The sequence below is a fragment of the Parasteatoda tepidariorum genome, chromosome 4 (assembly GCF_982258835.1).
Source record: "Parasteatoda tepidariorum strain Cologne lab strain chromosome 4, Ptep-v5.0, whole genome shotgun sequence".
NCBI lineage: Eukaryota > Metazoa > Arthropoda > Arachnida > Araneae > Theridiidae > Parasteatoda > Parasteatoda tepidariorum.
This window is the reverse complement of record NC_141758.1, coordinates 6,029,416-6,052,179: the sequence shown is the minus strand read 5'-3', so window position 1 is coordinate 6,052,179 and position 22,764 is coordinate 6,029,416. Positions and strand designations below refer to the sequence as shown.

At 27.8% G+C, this 22,764-nt stretch overlaps 2 protein-coding genes across 3 annotated transcripts in view; one reads left to right on the top strand and one right to left on the bottom strand.

Moving 5' to 3' along the window:
- LOC107439221 (uncharacterized protein C05D11.1) overlaps window positions 1-6,224 on the bottom strand; it is a 42,080-nt gene extending 35,856 nt beyond the window's left edge. Inside the window, exons 1-4 of one of the 2 annotated variants that reach the window (XM_016051739.4) lie at window positions 5,728-6,224; window positions 4,197-4,279; window positions 3,444-3,602; window positions 685-894 (exon numbers count right to left, since the gene is read on the bottom strand). In XM_016051739.4, coding sequence (XP_015907225.1) covers window positions 685-894; window positions 3,444-3,602; window positions 4,197-4,279; window positions 5,728-5,950 — 675 coding nt within the window. In that variant the 5' untranslated portion in view covers window positions 5,951-6,224. Of the gene's footprint in view, window positions 1-684; window positions 895-3,443; window positions 3,603-4,196; window positions 4,280-4,983 lie in introns of both variants that reach the window. The other variant, XM_087160563.1, reaches the window with a different exon arrangement.
- A 192-nt stretch (window positions 6,225-6,416) lies between these two features.
- LOC107439220 (high affinity copper uptake protein 1) overlaps window positions 6,417-22,764 on the top strand; it is a 28,387-nt gene continuing 12,039 nt past the window's right edge. Inside the window, exons 1-2 of the mRNA XM_016051737.4 lie at window positions 6,417-6,960; window positions 9,080-9,260. Of these exons, the coding sequence (XP_015907223.1) occupies window positions 6,882-6,960; window positions 9,080-9,260 (260 nt within the window). The 5' untranslated portion in view covers window positions 6,417-6,881. The remainder of the gene's footprint in view (window positions 6,961-9,079; window positions 9,261-22,764) is intronic.

Here is a 22,764-nt window from a genome sequence, read left to right as displayed (position 1 = left end):
TTCCATTATTTTTGTGTCTCTACGATATAACCTCATGTTATAACATTCATTTTCACCCAGGTGAGAAGAGTTGCTATATTGGGCACTGACTATACATAACTACTCATAGGAAATCGAAAAGAAATCTAATACATTCTAAGAAATCATAAAATATTTTATACAAATAACTGAACATATAAAAAATTCTTCACACATAAAATTTTAGGAAATTTCCTAATTAATAAAGATAAAAACATAGCATGTTTAACTACATTTTCCATTTGACTGCACTTGTTATGAGTGAAAGATCTGAGTGTGGAATTTTTTTTCATCCATTGATTACATTTTTAAATTCATAATTTTGAATAAAAATTATTTAATTTAAAAAGTTATAACATCTTTTCAAATAAAATATCAATACATAAATTTTTCATTATTATATATTTCTTTTTTAAAAAATGAACTAATAATTACAAAAACTATTTTTTTTTTTTTTAAATTCTATTTTATGTGAGTTACATAATTTAGTAGTAATTTAAATTTTCAAGCAAGTAATAAGTTAACAGCCACAACAGAAGCACTTTTTGGTCTGCAGCTTTGATACATTGTATTAGAAAAACAGAAAATGATAAAACTTTTTTAGAAGAAGTGACAAGAATTAAAAAAATCAAGGATGTAAACATATTATCTGTGTACTTTACTTACTTTTTCATTGGATGTGCTTTCTCGTAAATTTTTTACAAGTCCTCCAGTCTCTGATTTATATCCACAATGGCCAGGATACATTGACCTTAGCATGGCCAAATGACAACGACTTTCACCAGAGTTTTCCCTAGTTTGCATTTCATTGTAAACGACCCCTGCATCTTCGCCTAAGCCATTAATATGGTGAACCTCTGTAACGTAGCCTGCATCCTAAAATAAGATATAAAGTTAAAAATCATTGCTAAATTACAGTCAATAAAAACTCAAAAAACTACATTATTCAATCAGCTTTTCTCTTAAATATCATAAAGCTCTGGTGTTTCAGATGGAATGATATAAAAACAACTTAATTTTTACAGCACTTTTCATAAGAAATATGCATTATTATCAGCTTAATTTTAAAGTATATATAGTACTTAATGCGACATACAGACTTAATAAAATTATGCACGAGTTTACTATAGTAAACACAATTTTGCAGCCTTTCTGTTTGTATTTAATAGTAAACATAGTAAACACAAACAAAAAGTAACGCATAGATAAAGGTACTAAATTAAAAATTACAAAAACTGATGTTTTATACTTCGTTTGAAGTTTTATAAAATGATAAAATTTACTTGGAACTAGCCCTAATTACCCTTTTAACATCCTTTGCTCACACCATGCCATATTTGAGTTTTATGTTCTTTTGCTTTTCTATAAATCAAAAAGATTAAGTGTCAGAATATCTTGTTAGAAGGGGAAAGGATAAGATCATTTTATTTTCCCATTTCTATCAAACAGTTTTTCCTTGAATTGCTTATAAAGAAGAAAAAATTATCACATATTTATTGAAAACAACAAAATTTCATAACTTTTAATAGTTGTATGAAAAAACAACTTATTTTAAATAGATATTATAACTTTCCAAATGAGTTCCAAACAACTTTCTGAAACTTAATCGTAGCTCCGATTTCTATCAAATGAGAAATATAACCCTTTATATGATTACCTTTTTTTAACATTTTTATAGCGTTATAAAGAAAAAAATTACTTGGCTTTGAGTAAACCTATTACAAAAAAGTATACCATCTACAACTAAATCATATAAGATAGGAGGCGAAGTTAGATTACTTTGCCCCATAACATAGAAAATTTTATTTAAAAAAAAAAGTTTTTAGAAAAGAAAGTTAATAAATTTTTTCACCTTCGTCAAATAGAATGTCAAGGTAAGGGTTAAAACTTTCTAATGCCATAAAGAAAAGTGTTGGTTTTTTTTTTTTTAAAAAAACTCAGAAAGGTTACAAAATTGCATCTAAAAAAGTTGAGGTTAGGTCCATCTAATTATTTAAAAGTATTAATCATAACCAGGGTTGGGTTTTTGACGTCAAAAAGTGGTTTTTGACGTCAAAAAGTGGTTTTTGACATGACAAGGGTATAATACTGGTTTAAACCGTCAAAAACCTGTCAAAAATGTCAAAAACTGGAGTTTACCAAGAAAATATGTATACTTCATAACTACCAACAGTTGCCATGCATTATATTGAAATTTAATTATACTATAGGTAATCAGCAGGTTTTAAAATATTTTTTAATTAAAATTAAGGTAAAATAACAGATTTAAAATCTCAGAAATTTATATTCAAATGCATGTGCAGAAAATTTTTTTAAATATTTATATTTTGAAAAAAAAAATTTTTTTTTTGATACTTAAGAAAATTAAAAGTTTATTACTATGCATTTTTGACACATAAGGAACATATAACTAATATTTATAAGGAACTTACAAGCTATGTTGTATAAATACAAACTTGATTCAGGTGTATGAGAAAATTTTTTAATGTTATACCGAATATCTTTATTATCCAGTATGTTAATTTGAATTTAAAAGTAGTTATATTTGTGAATAATGATAAATATAATTCATATTGTTTATTATATTTATTTATAATTATTACACTTATCATTTTAAAACAATTTTTACCTCTTAATTTTTTTCCCCACTTGTATAAAGAATACAAATAATGCATATCTTGAAAGCAAGAAGTAATTATTCAACAGCTGAATATTTAGATATTCAACAAAACTATATAGTATTCAGCAAAATGAAATTCATAAGTATTTGGATAAACTAAATTTTCAGCATAGTAAATGAATAGGCTGAATATACTGTAAATCGACACTAACTACTCTGTGTATTTAACAGAAAGCACTTAAATTTGTATTGTCTTATGTTAAAAAGATTATTAAGAAGATTTAAAGGAATATTAAAAAGAATTTTCTTTAAAAGATGTCTAATGTACAAAACTGCTAATGTTTATCTTTAAAAATGTCTAATTTTTAGTATAATCTATACTATACACTAAATTTGGTTATAAATAAATTTCTTAATAATATCACTGCAGATTTTCAATAACACATGAAAATGAATACATAATATTACAAAAGATGTGAGCTTTCAAAAGTACAAGATTTTGGATACTATTCAAAATATAAGTGTTTCTTCAAAATTTTAAATATATTTTTTCTAGAACATATTTAGAAACACTATCCCTTTATAAAAAATATATAAATTTCATGTATTAATTAAATTTCACATATGAATATAGGTTTTTGACATTTTCGACATTTTTGACAGTGAGGTTTTTGACGTGACGGTTTAAACCATGGTTTAAACCGTCAAAAACTGTCACGTGTCAAAAACCTGCCAACCCTGATCATAACTATTCACAGACAAAGTGTAATAATCTGAAAACATCACTAAAAAAAAGCTAACATACAGTTAATGTCGGATAAAGGAGGTGGTCCAAGTAGATAGGGAGAAGCTTAAGAAAACCTTCATCACCAGCTGTAGTTAGAGTGTAGCATGTATGGTCGGTATCTGTCCAGGCATTTGTACCTTGTGACAAGCAACGGGAAGCTAGCAAGTCTAAAACACCCTAAATAAAATGTATCCATTTTATTATTGTAAAAACTTGATATAGTAATTAATATTTAACAATTTAATAAAAAAAATTAGCAAATTACATGACTGAAATTTCTGAACTAGAACAATGGATTAAAACTGTAAGAAATTTTATTATATAAAAATTTAAATCCAAAAACCATGTAGAAACTTATCACAATTAATAGTGAAAAATGCAATCAATAAAATTATGTCACATGTAGATTTAAAAAGTAACTTGAAGAGAAAAACACATCAAAATGAGGAATTCTTGATTTTATATTAAAATGCTAAAATCAGGTTGCACCATCAGTTGCTCGTGTGACAGATATCAATAGACACAAACAGATATCAATATAATATTGCAACATCGTATCTAAGAGAAATCATTTAGCAGTGTGGTTAGAAAAATGTAAGGAAGATTTCTATATGCTAGAATGGTTGTTAAATGTTTGAGGAAACCAAACAAAGGAATACAAAAATTAAAATTTTTAAAAATGAGCAAACTTAAAAGGTAAAACTTGTAGCCACTTTAAAATGATATGTAACACAATTCAAAATAATGCCAAAATAAAATTAAAGTATTTACTTTAAATGGGTATTTTTCACTTCCCAAAAACACTAAATGTTCTAAAGTATGAGGCAGACCATCATCATCGTGAGCTTCGGTTGCTACAAAGATAAACAAATACATCTCAACACATATGCATACTGATCACACAAAATAGAAATATTTAAGAGGAAGAAAAAAAAATAACATTTGGCAACATCCTCAATTATTTTTCTACTTAAAACATGGATTTAGTCTCTTAAGATTAAAATTTTATGAGAAACAGCATCATACACAACAAGTACTTACTTTATTTAGAGAAGATCAAAAAATTCAAACTATTTTAAATCTTTAAGATGCAGTACATAAAAGCTATCTACTACCCTTTTAACAAAATTTTATTACTGATAATTGATATCTTCTGTCGCCTATATGAGCCGAAATAGGCTGTCATTTTTAAAAAATTGAAGAAAATTATAAAAAAGAAATTTTTAATTTTCAAATAAAAATATGAGTACAAATTTTTCTCTTATTGAAATAATGAGTGAGAATTACTCTTTGAAATACAAACATAAAATAGTATAAGAGGGTAATTCGAAAGTTGTTTAGGATTAAATTCAGTAATTACAAAATATTAAACATTTTAATAAATTTATACCATGATAAGTGAACTGATAAAACTGAAAGTGTCCATTTCTGTAAGGAAATGCCTAGCCTGTTTTTAAACATAGGGAGAACTCTGGTTATATTTCAGCACCAGTTCTTGCAATTTAGAAATGCAAAGAGGAAAAAAAATTTTATTCTAAAAAAATATGTGGATAGTTACCCAGGGTTGGCAAAGAGTTATACCCCTTGAGTTGCTCTTTTTCTGTGATGTTATTAAGAATTCTAGATTGGATCCTGCAGCAAAATAAACGCCAAATTTTAGCAATCTCCAGATGGGGTTCGAAAAAATAAAAAAACAGGTAGGGACCAGTTTGCAACATCAAAAAAGCAAAAGCAATAAAAAAAAAATTTAATTTCTTAAGTTAAACTTCACTTAATTTAAGTGTTAAATCTTTTCATAGCCTTGTCTAGTTACTTAGCATAGTTAATCAATAATCATAGTTGTCAATTTGGAAATATCCTCTTTTATTACATGGATCTGCCCTGTTGTCAACAAAACTAGAAAACTTTTTTCAGTGCAAGTGAACATGCGGAAGAAAATGTCACTCAAGTCGAAGATATTATCTTATAATGCTAAAAAATCTGTACATATATTGTTCAGAAATGGTGACTCGTGATCACTATCGATCAATGAAATCATAAATATTTGCATAATTTTAACTTTCCAGCGTTTTTGGTCCAATTTTCTCGACATATGATCCACTGAGACTGCTGAAAACATCAACGCATAATAGGATTTCGCATATTTCTTATTGATGAGAGTGGTCAATTTTCCACCCTACCGCCAATAGATTCGACTAATATTCGTTAATATTTCGACTTTTTCGGCACACCCTAATATTTCATATTGCACGCATGTTGGCAAGTTAATAATAAATATAAAGAAAAAATGACAATTTGTTACCAAGACACAAATAGCCACCAACTAAGGGTCCATCAGTTTGGGCGATGCATATAGTCATCCCACTTCTATGTGACTTGTATTTTGATAACTTAGCTCCTCCATCAGTTAAAATCTCAGCAATACATTCATAAGCAGGTGAACCTGGCATTTTATTCGATAATTTTGAAACTAAATTAATAGAATTAGAGGCTACAGAGATAAATCGACGTATTATATAAAGCATAAACTGGACATAATAGTGAGGAAATGATTTAGAAAATTGAAAAATTTGGATGATAAGTCAGAAAAAAACAAACACTTCATTCACTCAGTAACTCGCTTTTACATTTGATGGTGTGACTGAAACGCTATAAATGATTTAAACTTCAATGTTTACTTAAATCTATTGTCATCAATAGAACTTTTTAATATTTTACAAACGTAAACTGATTAAACTTTTAAGCTTTTAAACGCAGAATTTGCTAAAAACACCGACTGACTTTATGCATTGCCATTCCAAATAAAAACGAAAAATAATGAATTACATTTGTAAAAAAATCAGAAAAATTAAAACATATTTTCAGTGAAATTATAAATAAAACAACATAGTGCGAGGCTAGTAAATTATTGATTATTGAAATATTTAAAACTTTGATAAATGCAAAAATATTTAATGTGCATCGTAACCGTTTGTGTTTTCTTAACTTACTGTTTTTCAAGAAGTCAAGCAATGATCCGTACTAAATCTTCCCAACTTTTCCGTTTTTAAAAGTTTATTCATATCTTTTATTTTACGAACCAAACTTTGTCTCGACTTTTAGATGTTACGGAACACATTGAGTTTTAGAAAGCACCCTCTGAATGGTTTCCTTTTCGTTATTTTAAAAGTTTTTGATTTAACATTTGATGTGTAAACAGTTGTCTCTTATATACGCCGTACCAGCTGTCAACTACACTTTACGGAATCAGAGCATGAAATGTTTGCTCATTAGTTTAGATTTGAATTAATGGGGAAATGCGTTTGTTAGTTTTACTCCGTCATATGAAAATGTGATGATAAAATAGTCATATTCATTATAATTTCACGTGAAATTTGCATTTTATGCAAAACTTTATTTTTGAAATATTAAATGAATTAAATTTTTAATAACTTGCATTTCCTTCTATCCTCCAATATGCATAAATCTTATTTAGAATTCGATTTTCATGTAGAAGATCTGTTGTTTAAGGGTTTAACGATAGAATCAGTTAGTGGTGAGTACTTAACACAAATTCTACTTATTCTCGCTGTTTATTTATTATATCTGTCTCGTTACCTATCTGTCTAGTATTTTCGTTGGATGTTATGAAAGATCTAAATAATCCATGAAGATTTATAAAACTTGTTAAAAATAGCTTCTTTGCTAATAGCAATTTTAATACCAAAAAGGGAAGAGATTAAAAAATTAATTTATTCAGTTTCTTATCTCACATTTGGAAAAAAATTCTGCAATTATAAATATAAGCATTTGTCTGCGTTCATAATAAAAATTCTGATCATTGCAATGATAATATCTATGCATTTTATGGAAGACTTCCAGGGAAATTAGCGATAATTTAAATGGTTATCTGCTATATATTTTGCTTTTTTGTTGAAAAAGCTATATTTGAGCAACTTTATGACTGAATATCAAATGTATTAAGATTATTTTACGTAATTTCTTTTTTTTTTTTTTTTTTGATCTTTAAAGAAAATTCCGTTGGGGATATTTCTGTATCTAAATCTGTTATGCCATCTACTATCACCAAGCAATCAAATGGAAATTTTGCATTCAAATTTTTAAAAAATAATATGTAAAAGTTAGTCTGAGGCTGGCTACGAGTTATATATAACTCATAGCTTAAATATTGTTAAAACATAGCTTTATTGATAATATATCTATAGCAAATAGCTATTTAAATTTTTGTTTATTCTCTTTGAAGTCTTGCATAAAATGTGTAGATATTATTATTACAAATAATCCTTGTTAAGCAATGCTTAGAATTTTTATTACGAACAAAGGCTATTGCTCGTATATCTATATTAGCTAGATTTTTATTTTTTTTTAAATGTCAGATAAGAAATTGAATAAATTAATTTTTGAATATGTTTATTTTTAATAGTCAAATTGCTATTAACAAAAAGCCTATTTTTAGCTAGTTTTATAAATCTTTTCTTAGATATAAAGTATAGAGGTTACCTTTCAAGTTAGTCATTTTCTGTGTCTGTTTTTTTTTTTTTTTTTTTTTAAGTTTCTTGCGAGCCACTGTTAAGCAGTCACCTAGACTAAGCATTTATTTTCCTTGCATTGGGTTACAGAAATAATCCCTAATAATCCTTGTTATTATTATAGGAAAAGTTCTCTCTGTTTCTAATAAAGAAGTCATCTGAAATTTTGTGTTTAATATTTATTAGTTTATGATAAGATTTGGGTTGTTTGATTTTAAAAAAAGGTAGCAAGAATCTAAATACCTAGTTCTTTAATATTAAATTTTGTTTACAGTAAATATACCATTTTGTTACTTTGGCTATGGAATTTTTTATGGTTTCCTTAAACTAAATAGTAACTTAGCAACAGTTGACACTTTCAGGAAACCGGCTCGATCTCTGATGTGGGCATGATATGATTTTTTATGAACAAATGACATAAATAACTAAACAATGGTACTTATTACCTATAGGGATAAGTAGCCAAGTTTGCCAATGTATGAGAACATAGCCAACACATGGGTACTGGCTGCAGATAATATGCCTAGTTGCATGACATAAAAGAATAATGTTATAATTAGAGACAACAATGTGTGAGGAATATGATAATCTCATTATAATTATTGATAACTATAATTATTTAATAGGATAATATCATGATTATTACTGATGAGGTAACTTATCCCAAAAATAATAATCTAAATATTACGCAATGATAATTATTAAACATGATATGTGTGAGTGTTCATTGGTTTTATTTTTGTACCAAAACTTTTACCAATGTAAAAATAATTTAAATTAGAAAAATATCACAATATATTATTGAATATCAATATTTTTTATAGTACGTCATGTTGGAGGCATCTATTTTGCCAGCGCAAATAAATTCAGCTGTTTTATTTATTTATATTTTAAAAAGTAGCAATCGTCTAAAAAAAATTTTAAAAGGATAATAAACATTGTAAAAGAAAAAAAAATTTTTTTACTTGTACCTGGTGACTTTGCATTGACGTCTTTATTGCCTTCATTCGATAAATGAATAAGTGCCACCATCACTACTAACTGATAACCGATAAATCCCTATAACCGATAAGTACCTAAAAATATTTTTAGTTGTAAATGTAATCAATTTGGTTTCTTTTTAAGGAATGGTTGGATTGTGTATATGTGTGGCAATATTTACTTTTATCTATGAAACGGTGAAGACTCTGCGCCAAAAACTTGTGGCTTCGTTGGGAAAAAGCCAGCAAGAATATGCTGCAATGGAGATCAGATCTGAAAGAGCAATGCTTGTGGAGATGAAAGAAACAAATTACAAATGGAAAAGGTATGTGTGATTGTTTATTGATTATGCTTAGACAATTAATTGCAACGACTATGTAGTTGAGTCGTGGTGGCTCAGGGGATAGAGCGTTCGCCTTCCAATGAGGTGAACTGAATTGGAATTCCTACCTACCTCATACGTGTGAAATAATTTTACTAATTTTATATATATAATATTTTCTTTTGGTATTTTAAAAAAATGTTAAATTTTTGGCATTAGTTTCACATATTTTTTTTTTTTTTTTTTGTATTAAATATTTTATATCGCAAGTGTTTACTGTATACAGTTTTATTAAAGCATATAAAATGATAAATGAAGGTAATTTATTCATGATACTTGTTTTAAAAAAATCATTTCTTTGGTAGTTTGATATGATCAAACTCTTACATAATTATTTATTTAAAGTAAATGTTACATTATTTCTTTCCGTCTAAATAATTTATTGTTCACTAACTAATGTAATTTACTTTTATTATTTTCAAGCTGATAACACGTAAAGATTTCTGAATTTTTTAAAAATTATTTTTGTTGCTTTCAAAGAGTAGTCAGAAGAAGCGTGTCATTTGATATTTCGCGAGCGGGATACATAGATATAAGATGCATGCAATGTATTCACATGATTTAAAAAATACGCTGCCCGATCCATATTCATGGGATTTTAAAAAATTACACAGCGTGATCTATATTCACGTGATTTAGAAATCCCTTATCACAATCTGCATTTTCATTATTTTTAAAAATCTTATCATGATTTGTATTTGTGTCATTTAAAAAATTGCACATTGCGATTTGTATTCACGTGGTTTGAAAATTACTTAGCGCGATCCATGTTTGTGCAATTTAAAAACCACACATCTGGATCCGCATTTGTGTGGTTTAAAAAATCACATCGTAATTTATATTTGTCCGATTTTAAAAGTCACACCTTGCAATTCGAATTCATGCGGTTTAAAAAATTATGCATTGTTATTTATATCTGTGAGATTTAAAAATTACTTATCACTATTCGCATGAATTTAAAATCACCCAATGTGATCCATATTCATGCAATTTAAAAATTGCTACAACGAGATTCATTTGTGCAATTTAAGAATTATTGAAATTTATCAGGAACCGCATTCGTGCAATTTTAAAAAAATTACACAGCTTAATCCGTATTAGTGGGATTTAAAAATCACCTAGTGAGATCCCTGTTCGGATGATTTAAAAAATCATACATCTTGATTTGCATTCACGTGATTTAAAAATCTCACACCCTGATCCGCATTTGTGCAATTTAAAGAATAACACAATATGATCAGATTTCGTACGATTTAAAAATCACTCATCGATATTTTTAATCACAATAATTAAAAATCTCACAACGTGATTTATATACAGGGATGAGATTCTTCCGCGGATTTGCGGATTTCCGCTTTTTTTTCAGATTTTTCCATTTTTCCCGCTAATTTCCGCTGAATTTTTTTTTTTTTTTTTTTTTTTTTTTTGCACAATTTAAAATATTTTATGAGGAATTTAATTTTCCACGGAGGGAAATTATTGAAGTCCCTTTTCCTCCCTCTGAAGTTTCTCTAAAAATCATTTCCTGATAAAACTGGTTGACCTTTATACAGGAATGAGATTTTTTTTGTCTCTCGATTTCAGCCTTTTTATCAAAAACTCCGATTTTTGTTTCGTTTTTTTTAATAAATATCCCGTTTTTTTTTAAAATTCAGTCATTGAAGTAAAATAATTATATTTATTTACGATTTTCGAAGATAAACAGAAAATGCTAACCCTCCCGCATTTTTACTTATTTTAGCTATTTTCTCCGATTTCGCACACAGAAAATAAGATTTTCCGTAATTTTTATCCGTCGGCTGGATAGCTCGTATTTTCGTAATTCAGACGTCGCTGCTTCTTGTATTCTGGCGTAAAAACAAACAAAAAAAAAAGGAAAAAAAATAGAGGTGGATTTGCGGTGAAAATATTTATTTGCTCACTTAATTAATCTTGTAAATTTTTATTTATTATGTCTAAACAAAAACAATACAAACAAGCCTTTTAGAAATCACAAGTCCAGACTCTGCAAATATCTCGATTTTTATTCACGTGATTTTATATCAATCATCGATTTTCGTATTTACCTGATTTAAAAGTTGCACATTGCGATTCTTATTTACGCTATTTAAATATCATGTATTATGATTCTTATTTACGACATTTAAAAATCCAATATCGTATTTTGTATTTATGCATTTTTAAAATCGCGATTTTATTATCAAATCTCGATTTTCGTATTTACCTGATTTAAAAGCTGAACGTTGCGATTCTTATTCAGGCGATTTAAATATTGTACATTGCGATTCTTACTTACGAGATTTAAAAAATCAATATCGCGATTTGTATTTACGAGCTTTTAAAGCTCTATGTAGCAATTCGTATTCACGCGAGCTTAAAATCCAATATCGTGATTCTTTTTTGTGGTTGTAATATCGCGTGATTTAAAAATTATGCATCGTGATCAAAAAATTTAAAAATCATGATTTGTATTTTCGCATTTTTTAAATTCGATGTAGAGTTTCATATTTACGTGATTTAAAAGTCTCATATCGGGATTTATATTCACATGGTTTACAAGTTTAAAAATCGCACTTTTTTGTCACATTTTTGTTTATAGATATATTTTTTATTTATTTATATATATGTTTTTTTTTTTTTTTTTTTTTGGATTTCCTCTTTTTTACTTTCTGACCACTCTCATCCCTGTTTATATAGCATGATTTAAATATCAAACATCGTGATTTGTATTTCCGCGAATTAAAAAATTGCTTATCGCGATGTATTTTAAAAGTCATTGTAATTCGTATTTAGTGATTTAAAAATTTCTCAGCGTGGTCTATTATGTAAGCAATTTGTTATCCTATGTAAACGTGAAATGTTTAAAACTCTAAAATTTTTGTTACGACTAATTTTTCACAATACTGGTTTTGGTTTAAAAAATTTTCAAGTTAGTATTTTTTTTCTATATAAGATTTAAAATTTAATTTTTGATTTCATTTGACATAAGCATTTCTTCACCAAATATATATATTTAGCAGTTCCTTATGATCTAGATGTAATGGTTAAAAGGAAAGCACACAAAATAAAGAATAGATAGTTAGTTTTTGTGCTTAATTATAAGAAATTGTTCTTGTATCTAATACCATATAACTTAATCAGCATATAAATAATATATTTTTTTTATTCTTTATTATCTTAAGCATTTCTATTAAAGTTTTTTTCCTTTACCCCATACCAATAATACAGCTAAACTTTATTTATTATTTTTCAATAATGACTGAACTTATTTCCATTAAAAAAAAATATTTATTAATGATTTAAAAAAAAAAATAATAATAGTTGATTCTTCGGCCACGGAATGATCGGTATTCGATTATTTATATATTTTTTTACCGAATATTCGCTTAAATCACTATTTGTGACATCCCTAATCCCGAGACGATTGGAAAAATATAACAATTTCCTTCATAATAAGTGTAGTTCAAGCCATGGTGGCTCACGGACTTAGTGTTCTCATCCCAATGGGAACCAGGTTCGAATCCCAGCCATGGCTGGTGTATACAAACTCTTCATCCGGCTCGCAACAACCACATAGCTGATGTAAAACAATCTTCAGTGGTAAATGGATCATAGGTTAGCATAGCAGCCAACTCTTCAGGATTTTCCATTAGTCTACTGGTTTTTTCCAGTTTCTCCTGGCCTACTGGTTTAATAAAAATTATCTTGGTTTTTGTACATAATGTACAAAATTCACTGAAACTGAGTAAGTTTCCTGAAAAAATACCTATTAATATAAAATTTTTGCACAGATTATTGCTTGCTTGAATATTTTAATAAGTATTACTATTATACATAATGAAGCGATCCACATTTATAGAAATCAGTTAAAAACGTTTTTTTTTTGTTCTAAAATGTTCTGTTTGTTTTTATTCAGAACTTCGTTTTTAAATTAATTAAAAAATCTTAACTACCTTTGATGAATTAATTGCCTATTACTAAATTATGAGTAAGCATTATACATAATACATAACATTTCAAATTTAATGTCAATCATAACTGGAAAATATTGCAGTTTTTCTATTTTGATGACTGTAAAAATCCTCAAAATTACGTATGTGTAAAATATTTAGTACATTATTCAACAATTATGAAAATCATATTTCGTAAAATCTACTGGATTTTTACCTATATACGTTGTCAGCTATGTATCAAAGTCCCCTTGCCGTTAACTTAACCGTGGGAGGTTTTTGTGGTTTTCCTCTCCAAATAACGCAAATGCGGGTAAGTTCCATCAAAAAATCCTTTTTACAAAAACTAAATCTTAAACTTGTGACAGTTCAAATATTACAATAACACCTAAGGGTTTGAGATTAGTTTAATGCTGCGTACAAGGGGGCAGAGGGCAATGAGCAATTCTAAAAACCCCTAATTTTCTTGAGGAAACGCTTCAAGTATGTGTAATAAATCTTTTATTTTCTGATATGAGAGCTAAGTTTAGTATTTTTTTTTTAAATTGAAAAAATACTTCGGCAGAAATTGAAGTTTAGAAGAAATAATTATTAAAAATATGTCGTAGTAAATTAGAAAGCTAAAAAAAATTTACTCTTTTTGTTTTTAATCTAGAATATTTCCAAAAGCAAGGGCGGTGAGTAAAATATATTTCTTGCGACCAATATTTTAAGACTGATACAAATATTTTACTCAGCCAAGATAGATGCTAATAAAAAAAAATTACAATCAATATATATCTTTCTAGAAAATATGCTGGGCGCTAAGGACTAACCATAACAATCTTTTTGCAGTATGAACAATTTAAAGTTAAGAGATTTTAGTGTCTAACGGATGCATTGTATTTACTCCTCTACCCTTTTGTAACTTGTAAGTAACAATAAGCAAATTATAAATTCCTTCCCCCCTCCCCTAGTTGCTTTCGTAATATTTGAACTGTCATAAAATAAATAATTAGTTAGCATGTGTAAACAATGCAAGGTTTTTGTCATCGTTAGTGGTTCTATTTCATCCAAACCACAAGAAACTATACAATACGAATGGTGCTTACGAGGAATTATCACTGCGACCAGTTGTGCCAGGACGAAATGTCCTCTCAATAAATTGTCACACAACAAAGTTTGTGCGATTGACGCGACACCATTTTTTTTTTTTTTTTTTTTTTTTTTTTTGAAGCATAAGAGAATTATAGGAAAGTATATTTTTTATACATAATAATATCTTTTCAATAAGTGATAAATCACAAGATAAAGAAATAAATATAAATTTTAAAATTTGTATTGGAAAACAATACTCGTTTGACTTATTAATGCTCACACTTAGGACAGGAAACTCATTTAATACGTCGTTTTCCTCAATCACGGATTCCAACAACAAAGCTTCCACTGACAGCAAATGAGAATAGAAAGAAGAAGAAAAAAAAATTTTTTTTCAATAACACAGCCATTATCTTACATAACAAGTTCATTTTAAAAAAATTTATATCAATCAATATATAATAGCGTGATTTCAATGACTGTTATTCTTTAAGCATTGTCATGGAAACTCTGCCTGGCATGATTATGTTTTTCACCATCGAACTTAAAATAATAAAAAATAAAATTTTAATCATACTTATTAAAACAATAATTTATGAGCATTAGAATCAGGTTCTAACATGCTATCGTAATTCGTGGAGAGGTATACACCTTAAGTAATTTAATTAATTTGTGCAAACGATTTCTTACAATTCGAAATGAAACCCAAAAGCGTATTTTCTCTGAATAAACATATTTCTTATTTACTGATGTTAGACTCGCAAAATGGCGTATAGCATTCGAAACTTTTTAAATTTTCGCCTTATGTCTAGAGTTTGTTTTTTAGTGAATGAAACAAAGTTTCCCCACAATAATGAAACAACTATACAATAAAATAATTTTATTCAAAGATTAATTATTTATCGATCATTATTTCTTGTTTTTTAATACAATGATTATCAAATAAAACTAAATTTTAAATACCTAGAAATTTACACATTTATAGCTTTTAAATTATAAATTAAAACTATACTTTTAGTTTATTTTTTGAAATAAAAGCCAGATTTCTAAGACGCGCTGATCTTCAAGTAGCATTTTTTTTTTTTTTTAAAAAGTTTCTCCAGTGTATGTCAGTCACTATTTAACCCTTTGATGTAGATAAGATGCCAGCATTCCTTTTTATCTTATTTTTTTCTGACGCTCTTGTTACAAGTAAAAATATATTTTGGGTTTATTGAACTGTGAAAAACAGTGTAATAGTTACTAAAAATCTGAATTTTTTTATTTTTTATTTTCATGTTTAAAAATTTATCAATAATTAACTTCGTGAATTAAGTAAATTTCTATGATGAATAAATGTTTCTCTTAGATCTAAATAACTACAAATAAGTGCATTTTTGAAAAATTGTTGTTTGGAAATGTACCGTATTTGGAAGTGTTTTCTTAAAAAAGTTTTTTTTTTCTTTATTTTTTTTGCGTAAGTGCAGGAACTGCTGAAACTACTACCAACTGTATATCTGCGAATGCATGTTGATATCCTAACAATTATAACCTTCCAGGGGTCTGTTTAGAAGAAATTTGGGTCCGTTAACGGACCCTTCACAAAATATCTTTTCATAAGAACGGACCCTTCACAAAATATTTTGACTTAAAAACGGACCCTTCACAAAATATTTTGACTTAAAAACGGACCCTTCACAAAATGATTTTTCTTTTAATCGAACCCTTCACAAATTTGTTTATCTTCATTATTATTTTGTTAATCGAATAAACCCTTTCAAGGGCAGAAAACAAGAAAGATGGATGTAAACGAATTAAGTTTTCACTTTGGCAGACGATTCTTCCATTATTCGTCCGAAATGAATATTCTGCGTTCAGCAGTATAGGCTAAATACCAAATATTTGTATGTTGCATCTCTAATTTAGAAGCAGCAATTGTTGTTTATTTTTTAAAATTTAATTTTTTTAATTATAATTTTACAGTGTTGAGCGTAATCTTGTATGTCTTTACAATTTAAAAAATCCTTGAAAAAGTTTTTTTTTTTTTGCAATAACGGACCCTATTTGCTCAAATTCATAAAAGCGGACCCTGGTTGAAAGAATGTGAGTAATTTTTTCACAATTTCACGAAAAACGGACCTTTCACAAAATGTCTGGACAGACCCCTGCCTTCGTTGAACAGCCAACTCAATTTTTGGTTTACGACCACCAATGTTCAACTTCATGACTTTGTAATTTTAAACCCAATCCAGAAGACAAGGGAACTCCTGGATCAAGTATTGGAAGAAATTTGCCTTCGTGAAGGACTCTTTGATGGAACTAACCCACATTTGAGTTACACGGAGAGGAAAACAATGAAAACCTCCCACATTTAGCCTGACTGCAAGAGAACTCTAACCCAAGATCCGTCTGCCACTGAGGATATTTTACGTCAGCACTAGGACTGGGCGATATAAGAAATTTTATATCGTGATGCATCGTCAGTTTTGCATCGCGATATAGCGATGTATCGCGATATAGTATTTTTGAAATTCATTTAATTGTAAGGCGCAGAAAGTCAGATTTCTATCAAAACTTCATACTCAGATTGATTTAAATCAATTTATGAACTTGATGTACATGTTTTGCTTAAGAAAGATATTAATGTTATATTTTCTAAAAATGATCGCGCAAATAACGAAAGATTTCTTAGTTTAAAGATAAATAATAAAAAAATAAATAAAATTGAAATTTATCAATATATTTACCTAACAATATAGAAAGAAAATTTAAAAAATAAGTTCGTAAAAAATTATTATATGCTTAAAACAAAGTGCTAAATAAATTAAACAAAAAAACAAACAAAAAAAAAACACTTTTAAAACACTATTTTTTATCATTATTATTTAACATAAATAATAAAGTTAAATTGAATAATTACCGAATTCTGAACGAAAAAACAAAGTAAGATTCAATTTCTTAAAAATAAAAACAAAAGAATTATGATATTCGATAATATATTCAACTGACAATATTGAAAGAAAATTAAAAAACAAGATTATACTCTTTTATAAAACGAAGTGCATGCAAGGAAAGATACTCTTGCAATAAGGAAGTCTTGCGACTTCTTTTTAAAAAAAGAAGTCGCAATCGCAATCGCAAACATTACTAATTTTTTTGAATAAACAAAGTTGATTGACTTATGTCCAAATCCAAAAGAGGAAAAATAAGTTTTGTTATAATTTTATTCATAAAAATGAAAACAACTAAAGATTTATAAATTTAAAATCAGTAATAAAAACCCATTAAATTATTATTTTATCCAAAAAGTTTTTAATAAATTAAAATAAAGTAAAAAAATAGCCTAACAAATTTAATTACTTTTTAATTTAATTCTTTATGGGCACCTTAAATTAGATTTCCGTTTGTAATAAATTCAATAATGTAAAATAATACTTAAACATTTAATATCAAAATTAATTTTCACATTTAAAAATAAAAAAGGAAGTTTTGTTTCAAAAAAAATTTTACCTAATTAATTAAGAAACAAGCGATCACAAAGTCAGTCCCACTGAAAATAATCTACAAGAAACGATATCAAATTGCGACAAAGAAGGGAAAAAAGGTGCGGAGAAGAGGTGCGGAAGGTGCGGAAAAGGTGCGGAAGGGAAAAGAGGTGCGGAAACGAACATGCGAGATCACGATATATACTATTCTCAAAACTGAATCTGATTCTACCGCTCATCAATCAAGGCCGTTTCAATATAACGATACGTACATCGTCTTCCCCAGCGCGAGTTGGCATCCTTGCATGTCTTGTATCGCTATATCGTATATCTCTATATCGCTGTATCGTATATCGCTATATCGTTCGTCTTCTTTACTCGAAGGCTTAAATCAGATTTCTGATGCATCGCCTGGAACGAAAGTCGCTGTATCGGCCTGCCGATACAGACGTTAAATCGATATATCGCGATATATCGATTTATAGCCCAGTCCTAGTCAGCACTGTGGTCAGTGCAAGCCGGGTGTGGAATTCCAATCGACCAGTCATCGATGGGATTCGAACCCGGTTCACCTCATTGGAAGGAAAGCTTTTCATCCCCTGAACCAGAGTTGGCCGTTGATTACAGTAATCGATTACAACTGTAATTGATTACAGATAATTACAGCTATGTAATCAATTACTTGTAATCACGATTACAAGTAATCAATTACTTGTAATCGTGATTACAACTTTCAAAAAATTTTGATTACAGCTGTAATCATGATTACAATTTTGATTACAGTAATCAATTACTTGTAATCACGATTACAAGTAATCAATTACTTGTAATCGTGATTACAACTTTCAAAAAATTTTGATTACAGCTGTAATCATGATTACAATTTTGATTACAGTAATCAATTACTTGTAATCATGATTACAAGTAATTGCGATTACAAGTAATCACAACAAAAACGATTACAAGTAATTATGATTACAAGTAATCAAAATATATGATTACATGTAATCATGATTACATGTAATTTGATTACATGTAATTGTGATTACTTGTAATCAAACTATACGATTACAAGTTATTACGATTGTATACTATAGTCAAATTTTTTATGTAAGTATTCATGTGTTTACATATTTTTATGTACATAGAATGTACGCACGCATGAACGTACAATTTGCGATTCCTATACATACAATGTATGCACAAACGTTGTTTGTACGTACAATATTCATAATTATATTGTAATATACTTAATGCAATGCGCATATGCTTAGTACATATAATTATGCATTTATGATACATGTACGCATGTATGTTAGTTTGTACAAAAAGGCAATGCTTTGTATCTTTGTATACATAGACAATGTATGTATGAACGTATATGAAAATAATGTTTATGCGTTTGCATGCTTTTATGTACTTAAGTGCATATATTGTATAAATTTACGATAATAGCACGTATATACAATGTACGTTTGTATATAAAATTGTACGTATTTGCGTACAATATGTAAAAGTGTTATTTAAAGGTACAATATATGCACATAGTTGCGTAAATAAAATGCGTACATGTATACATGCATATTTATATGTACATCGATATATGTGCACGCAAAGTATGTACTTATGTACAACTTACGTATGTACTTGTATAACTACATACTTTGTTAATACTTATGCGCATGTAATGCATGAATGTACAAAAAATAGTTATATGCACAATGTATGCATGTGCATACAACGTATACATGTACATAATTACAAGTAATGTACAAATACGTGCGTACATTTAAATATATGTAATTACAATATACACATACATTGTGCATACATTAAAAAAATTTATATGAGTAAAATTATTAAAATTTGTTTTAAAATTATTCTAAGGTATATGAAACTCAACCTCATATTTTTTAGAAAGCAAACGATAATTTTATTTGGAATTTCTAAATATTAATTCCACACATAAAATTTACCGTTTTTCTTACCATTTAAAAAATTTCTATGAATCATGCATTATGTTATAAAAAAAATAAATCTGTATTTTCAAACATTTCATTAAAATACCTGAAAATAATTTTTTATTCAGAGAATTTCAAAATGATATAGAACAATTAAAGCTGAAAACTAAATTTAAATATCGTTTGATTTTGTCATTTAACTTGCTTGAGTCATTAAAAGTTAACTTACATGCATTTTATTTATTGCATTGTACACATATTTAGACATAAATGTAATGTACATATGTATACGTGTAATGTATGTACGCATGTACAATGTATGTACATACATTCATGTATTGCACGTGCATATATAGTACATATGGATATGCATACATGGAACATACGTGTATTGTACATGTGTGGATACATTCATTGTACATATATACATTGCACCATATGCATAGATAGGGATAGCATGCATGTACACATGTAAAATTTGTACGAAAGAATTATGCCCAATATATTTATGCACATACGTACTGTATATGTACACACATATGTACATTATATGAACATTATATGTTCATTTCATCATATGTACATTATATGAATATACATCTGTACGCTATATGAATATACATCTGTACGCTATATGTATATTCATCTGTACAATATATGCATCTCAAATGTGTGTACGTACGTTATGCATGTCAAATGCATGTATGAATATATGTGAAATATAAATACGCCTAATGTACGTACAATAGTTCACAAATGTATTATGCATATTTGGATACTTACATTGAACATGAACATATTATATACATGTACATAAATACACTGGAAATGCATATCATGTACATGTATACATACATATATTGTACATCCTACAGATATACCTATATTGTACATGCATACATATATTGTACTGTTCATAAATACATGCATAAATACATACACACATACATGCATGGGACATACATTGTACAGACAATGTATGTATGTTCGTACAAACACAAGTACTTGTATATACATGCGTACATGAACATAGATATACATTTTACTTACACAAATATTTGCATAAAATGCATATATTCATTGTGTATAAATGTACATGCCTACATTGTTTGCACATACATACGTAATTATTATCTATATACATACGTACATATATTTTATACCTACAATATAAGTGTATGTACATGTGTGTGATACTAAAATGTCTGAACATACTAGATAAAATCATATGTACATACATTTCAGTTACATTCATTTGTACGTATACAAATACGTGCAAAATGCAGTACATGTTAATACGTGCAAAATGTATCATTATAAAATACATTCTACTATCTACTGTAAAATATAATCATTTATAAGAATACAATAGTCTTGTAATCGTGTAATTAGATTACATGTAATCATGATTACATGTAATCAAATTACATGTAATCAAATTACATGTAATCATATATTTTGATTACTTGTAATCATAATTACTTGTAATCGTTTTTGTTGTGATTACTTGTAATCGCAATTACTTGGAATCATGATTACAAGTAATTGATTACTGTAATCAAAATTGTAATCATGATTACAGCTGTAATCAAAATTTTTTGAAAATTGTAATCATGATTACAAGTAATTGATTACTGTAATCGACTATGTAATCATGATTACAGCTGTAATCAAGCTTTGTAATCACGATTACAAGTAATTGATTACTGTAATCAATATTGTAATCATGATTACAGCTGTAATCAAAATTTTTGAAAATTGTAATCATGATTACAAGTAATTGATTACTGTAATCAAAAAATGTAATCGATTACATTTTTGGCCAACTCTGCCCTGAACCATCCTAGGTATCCTAGGAAAGCAAAAAAAAAAAAAGAAAAATAGGAAGAATATGTTTCATAAAAAATTCTGCATGAAGGGGGGGGGGATAAATTCGTGTGAATTGAAAAAAGTGCGTTTAAGCCGTAAGAGAAGCTTATCTTGTTGACCTCCAACCGTTTTTAGTTGATCGTAGAACTTCTCCAACCGTTGTGACAGTTCTCAAAGGTCGTTAAGTCCATATCACGATATGAAATCATTTGATCCAGCTTAATGGTAGCAAAACTCTTTTTTGAAGAAAAAAAAAAATCACCGTCGACATTGTCTACTGCTATTGAAGCGTTATGGTAAATACCGCTGAGTCAATCTGCGCAGGTGCTTCTTGTAAGCATGTGATTTGATTTTGCGATAGCTGGCTGTTCCTTGTAAATAGTTACGAAATATCTTGAAAAATAGTGTGCTATGAATGTCGTCTACTGAGAGATCCTCTGAATGTTATTTCATTTTTGCTTATTACATTAGATATCAACAACTTTTTAAGTGAATCGAAAAATGTGTGCTCATAATTATAAAATTATTTTATCCAAACATAATTCCTCGTAAAAACTAATTTTTACTGAATATTTATTTATATTTCATAATTATCGAAAAAAAATGAAGTGTAAGCATACAAATGCTTCCTTCGTTTTAAAGTATGCAATTTTAAATGACAAAATACAAAATTCGATTTAATGCATGCGATCTCTCATACTTATCATAAAGTTCAAAGGTTTAAGAGACCATTATATTACGAACTGAAGCAAGTATTTTTGAACACCCTATGACAGAATACATATCAATAACCTTTTAACTGGCATCGATTGCTTTGATTGTCATTTACAATTAGATATTACATAAAATTTCGTTTACGTAACTAGAATATTTATGGTTATGTGGACATTTTTTTTTGCTATCACTTTATAAGTTTTTAATAAAATTATACAAAATTTTCGGAATAATATTTAATGAATTACAAAATTATTATTTTTAAACTTGAAAAAAAATTCGTTAAAAAGCATTTAAATTAGTTCTTTCATGCGCGAAAAAATTTTAAAAAAAGAAATATTCATAATTTTGTAGTACATCGCATTTGGCAATGAATGAAAAAATCCAATTTGAATATCTTGAAAATTTAAAA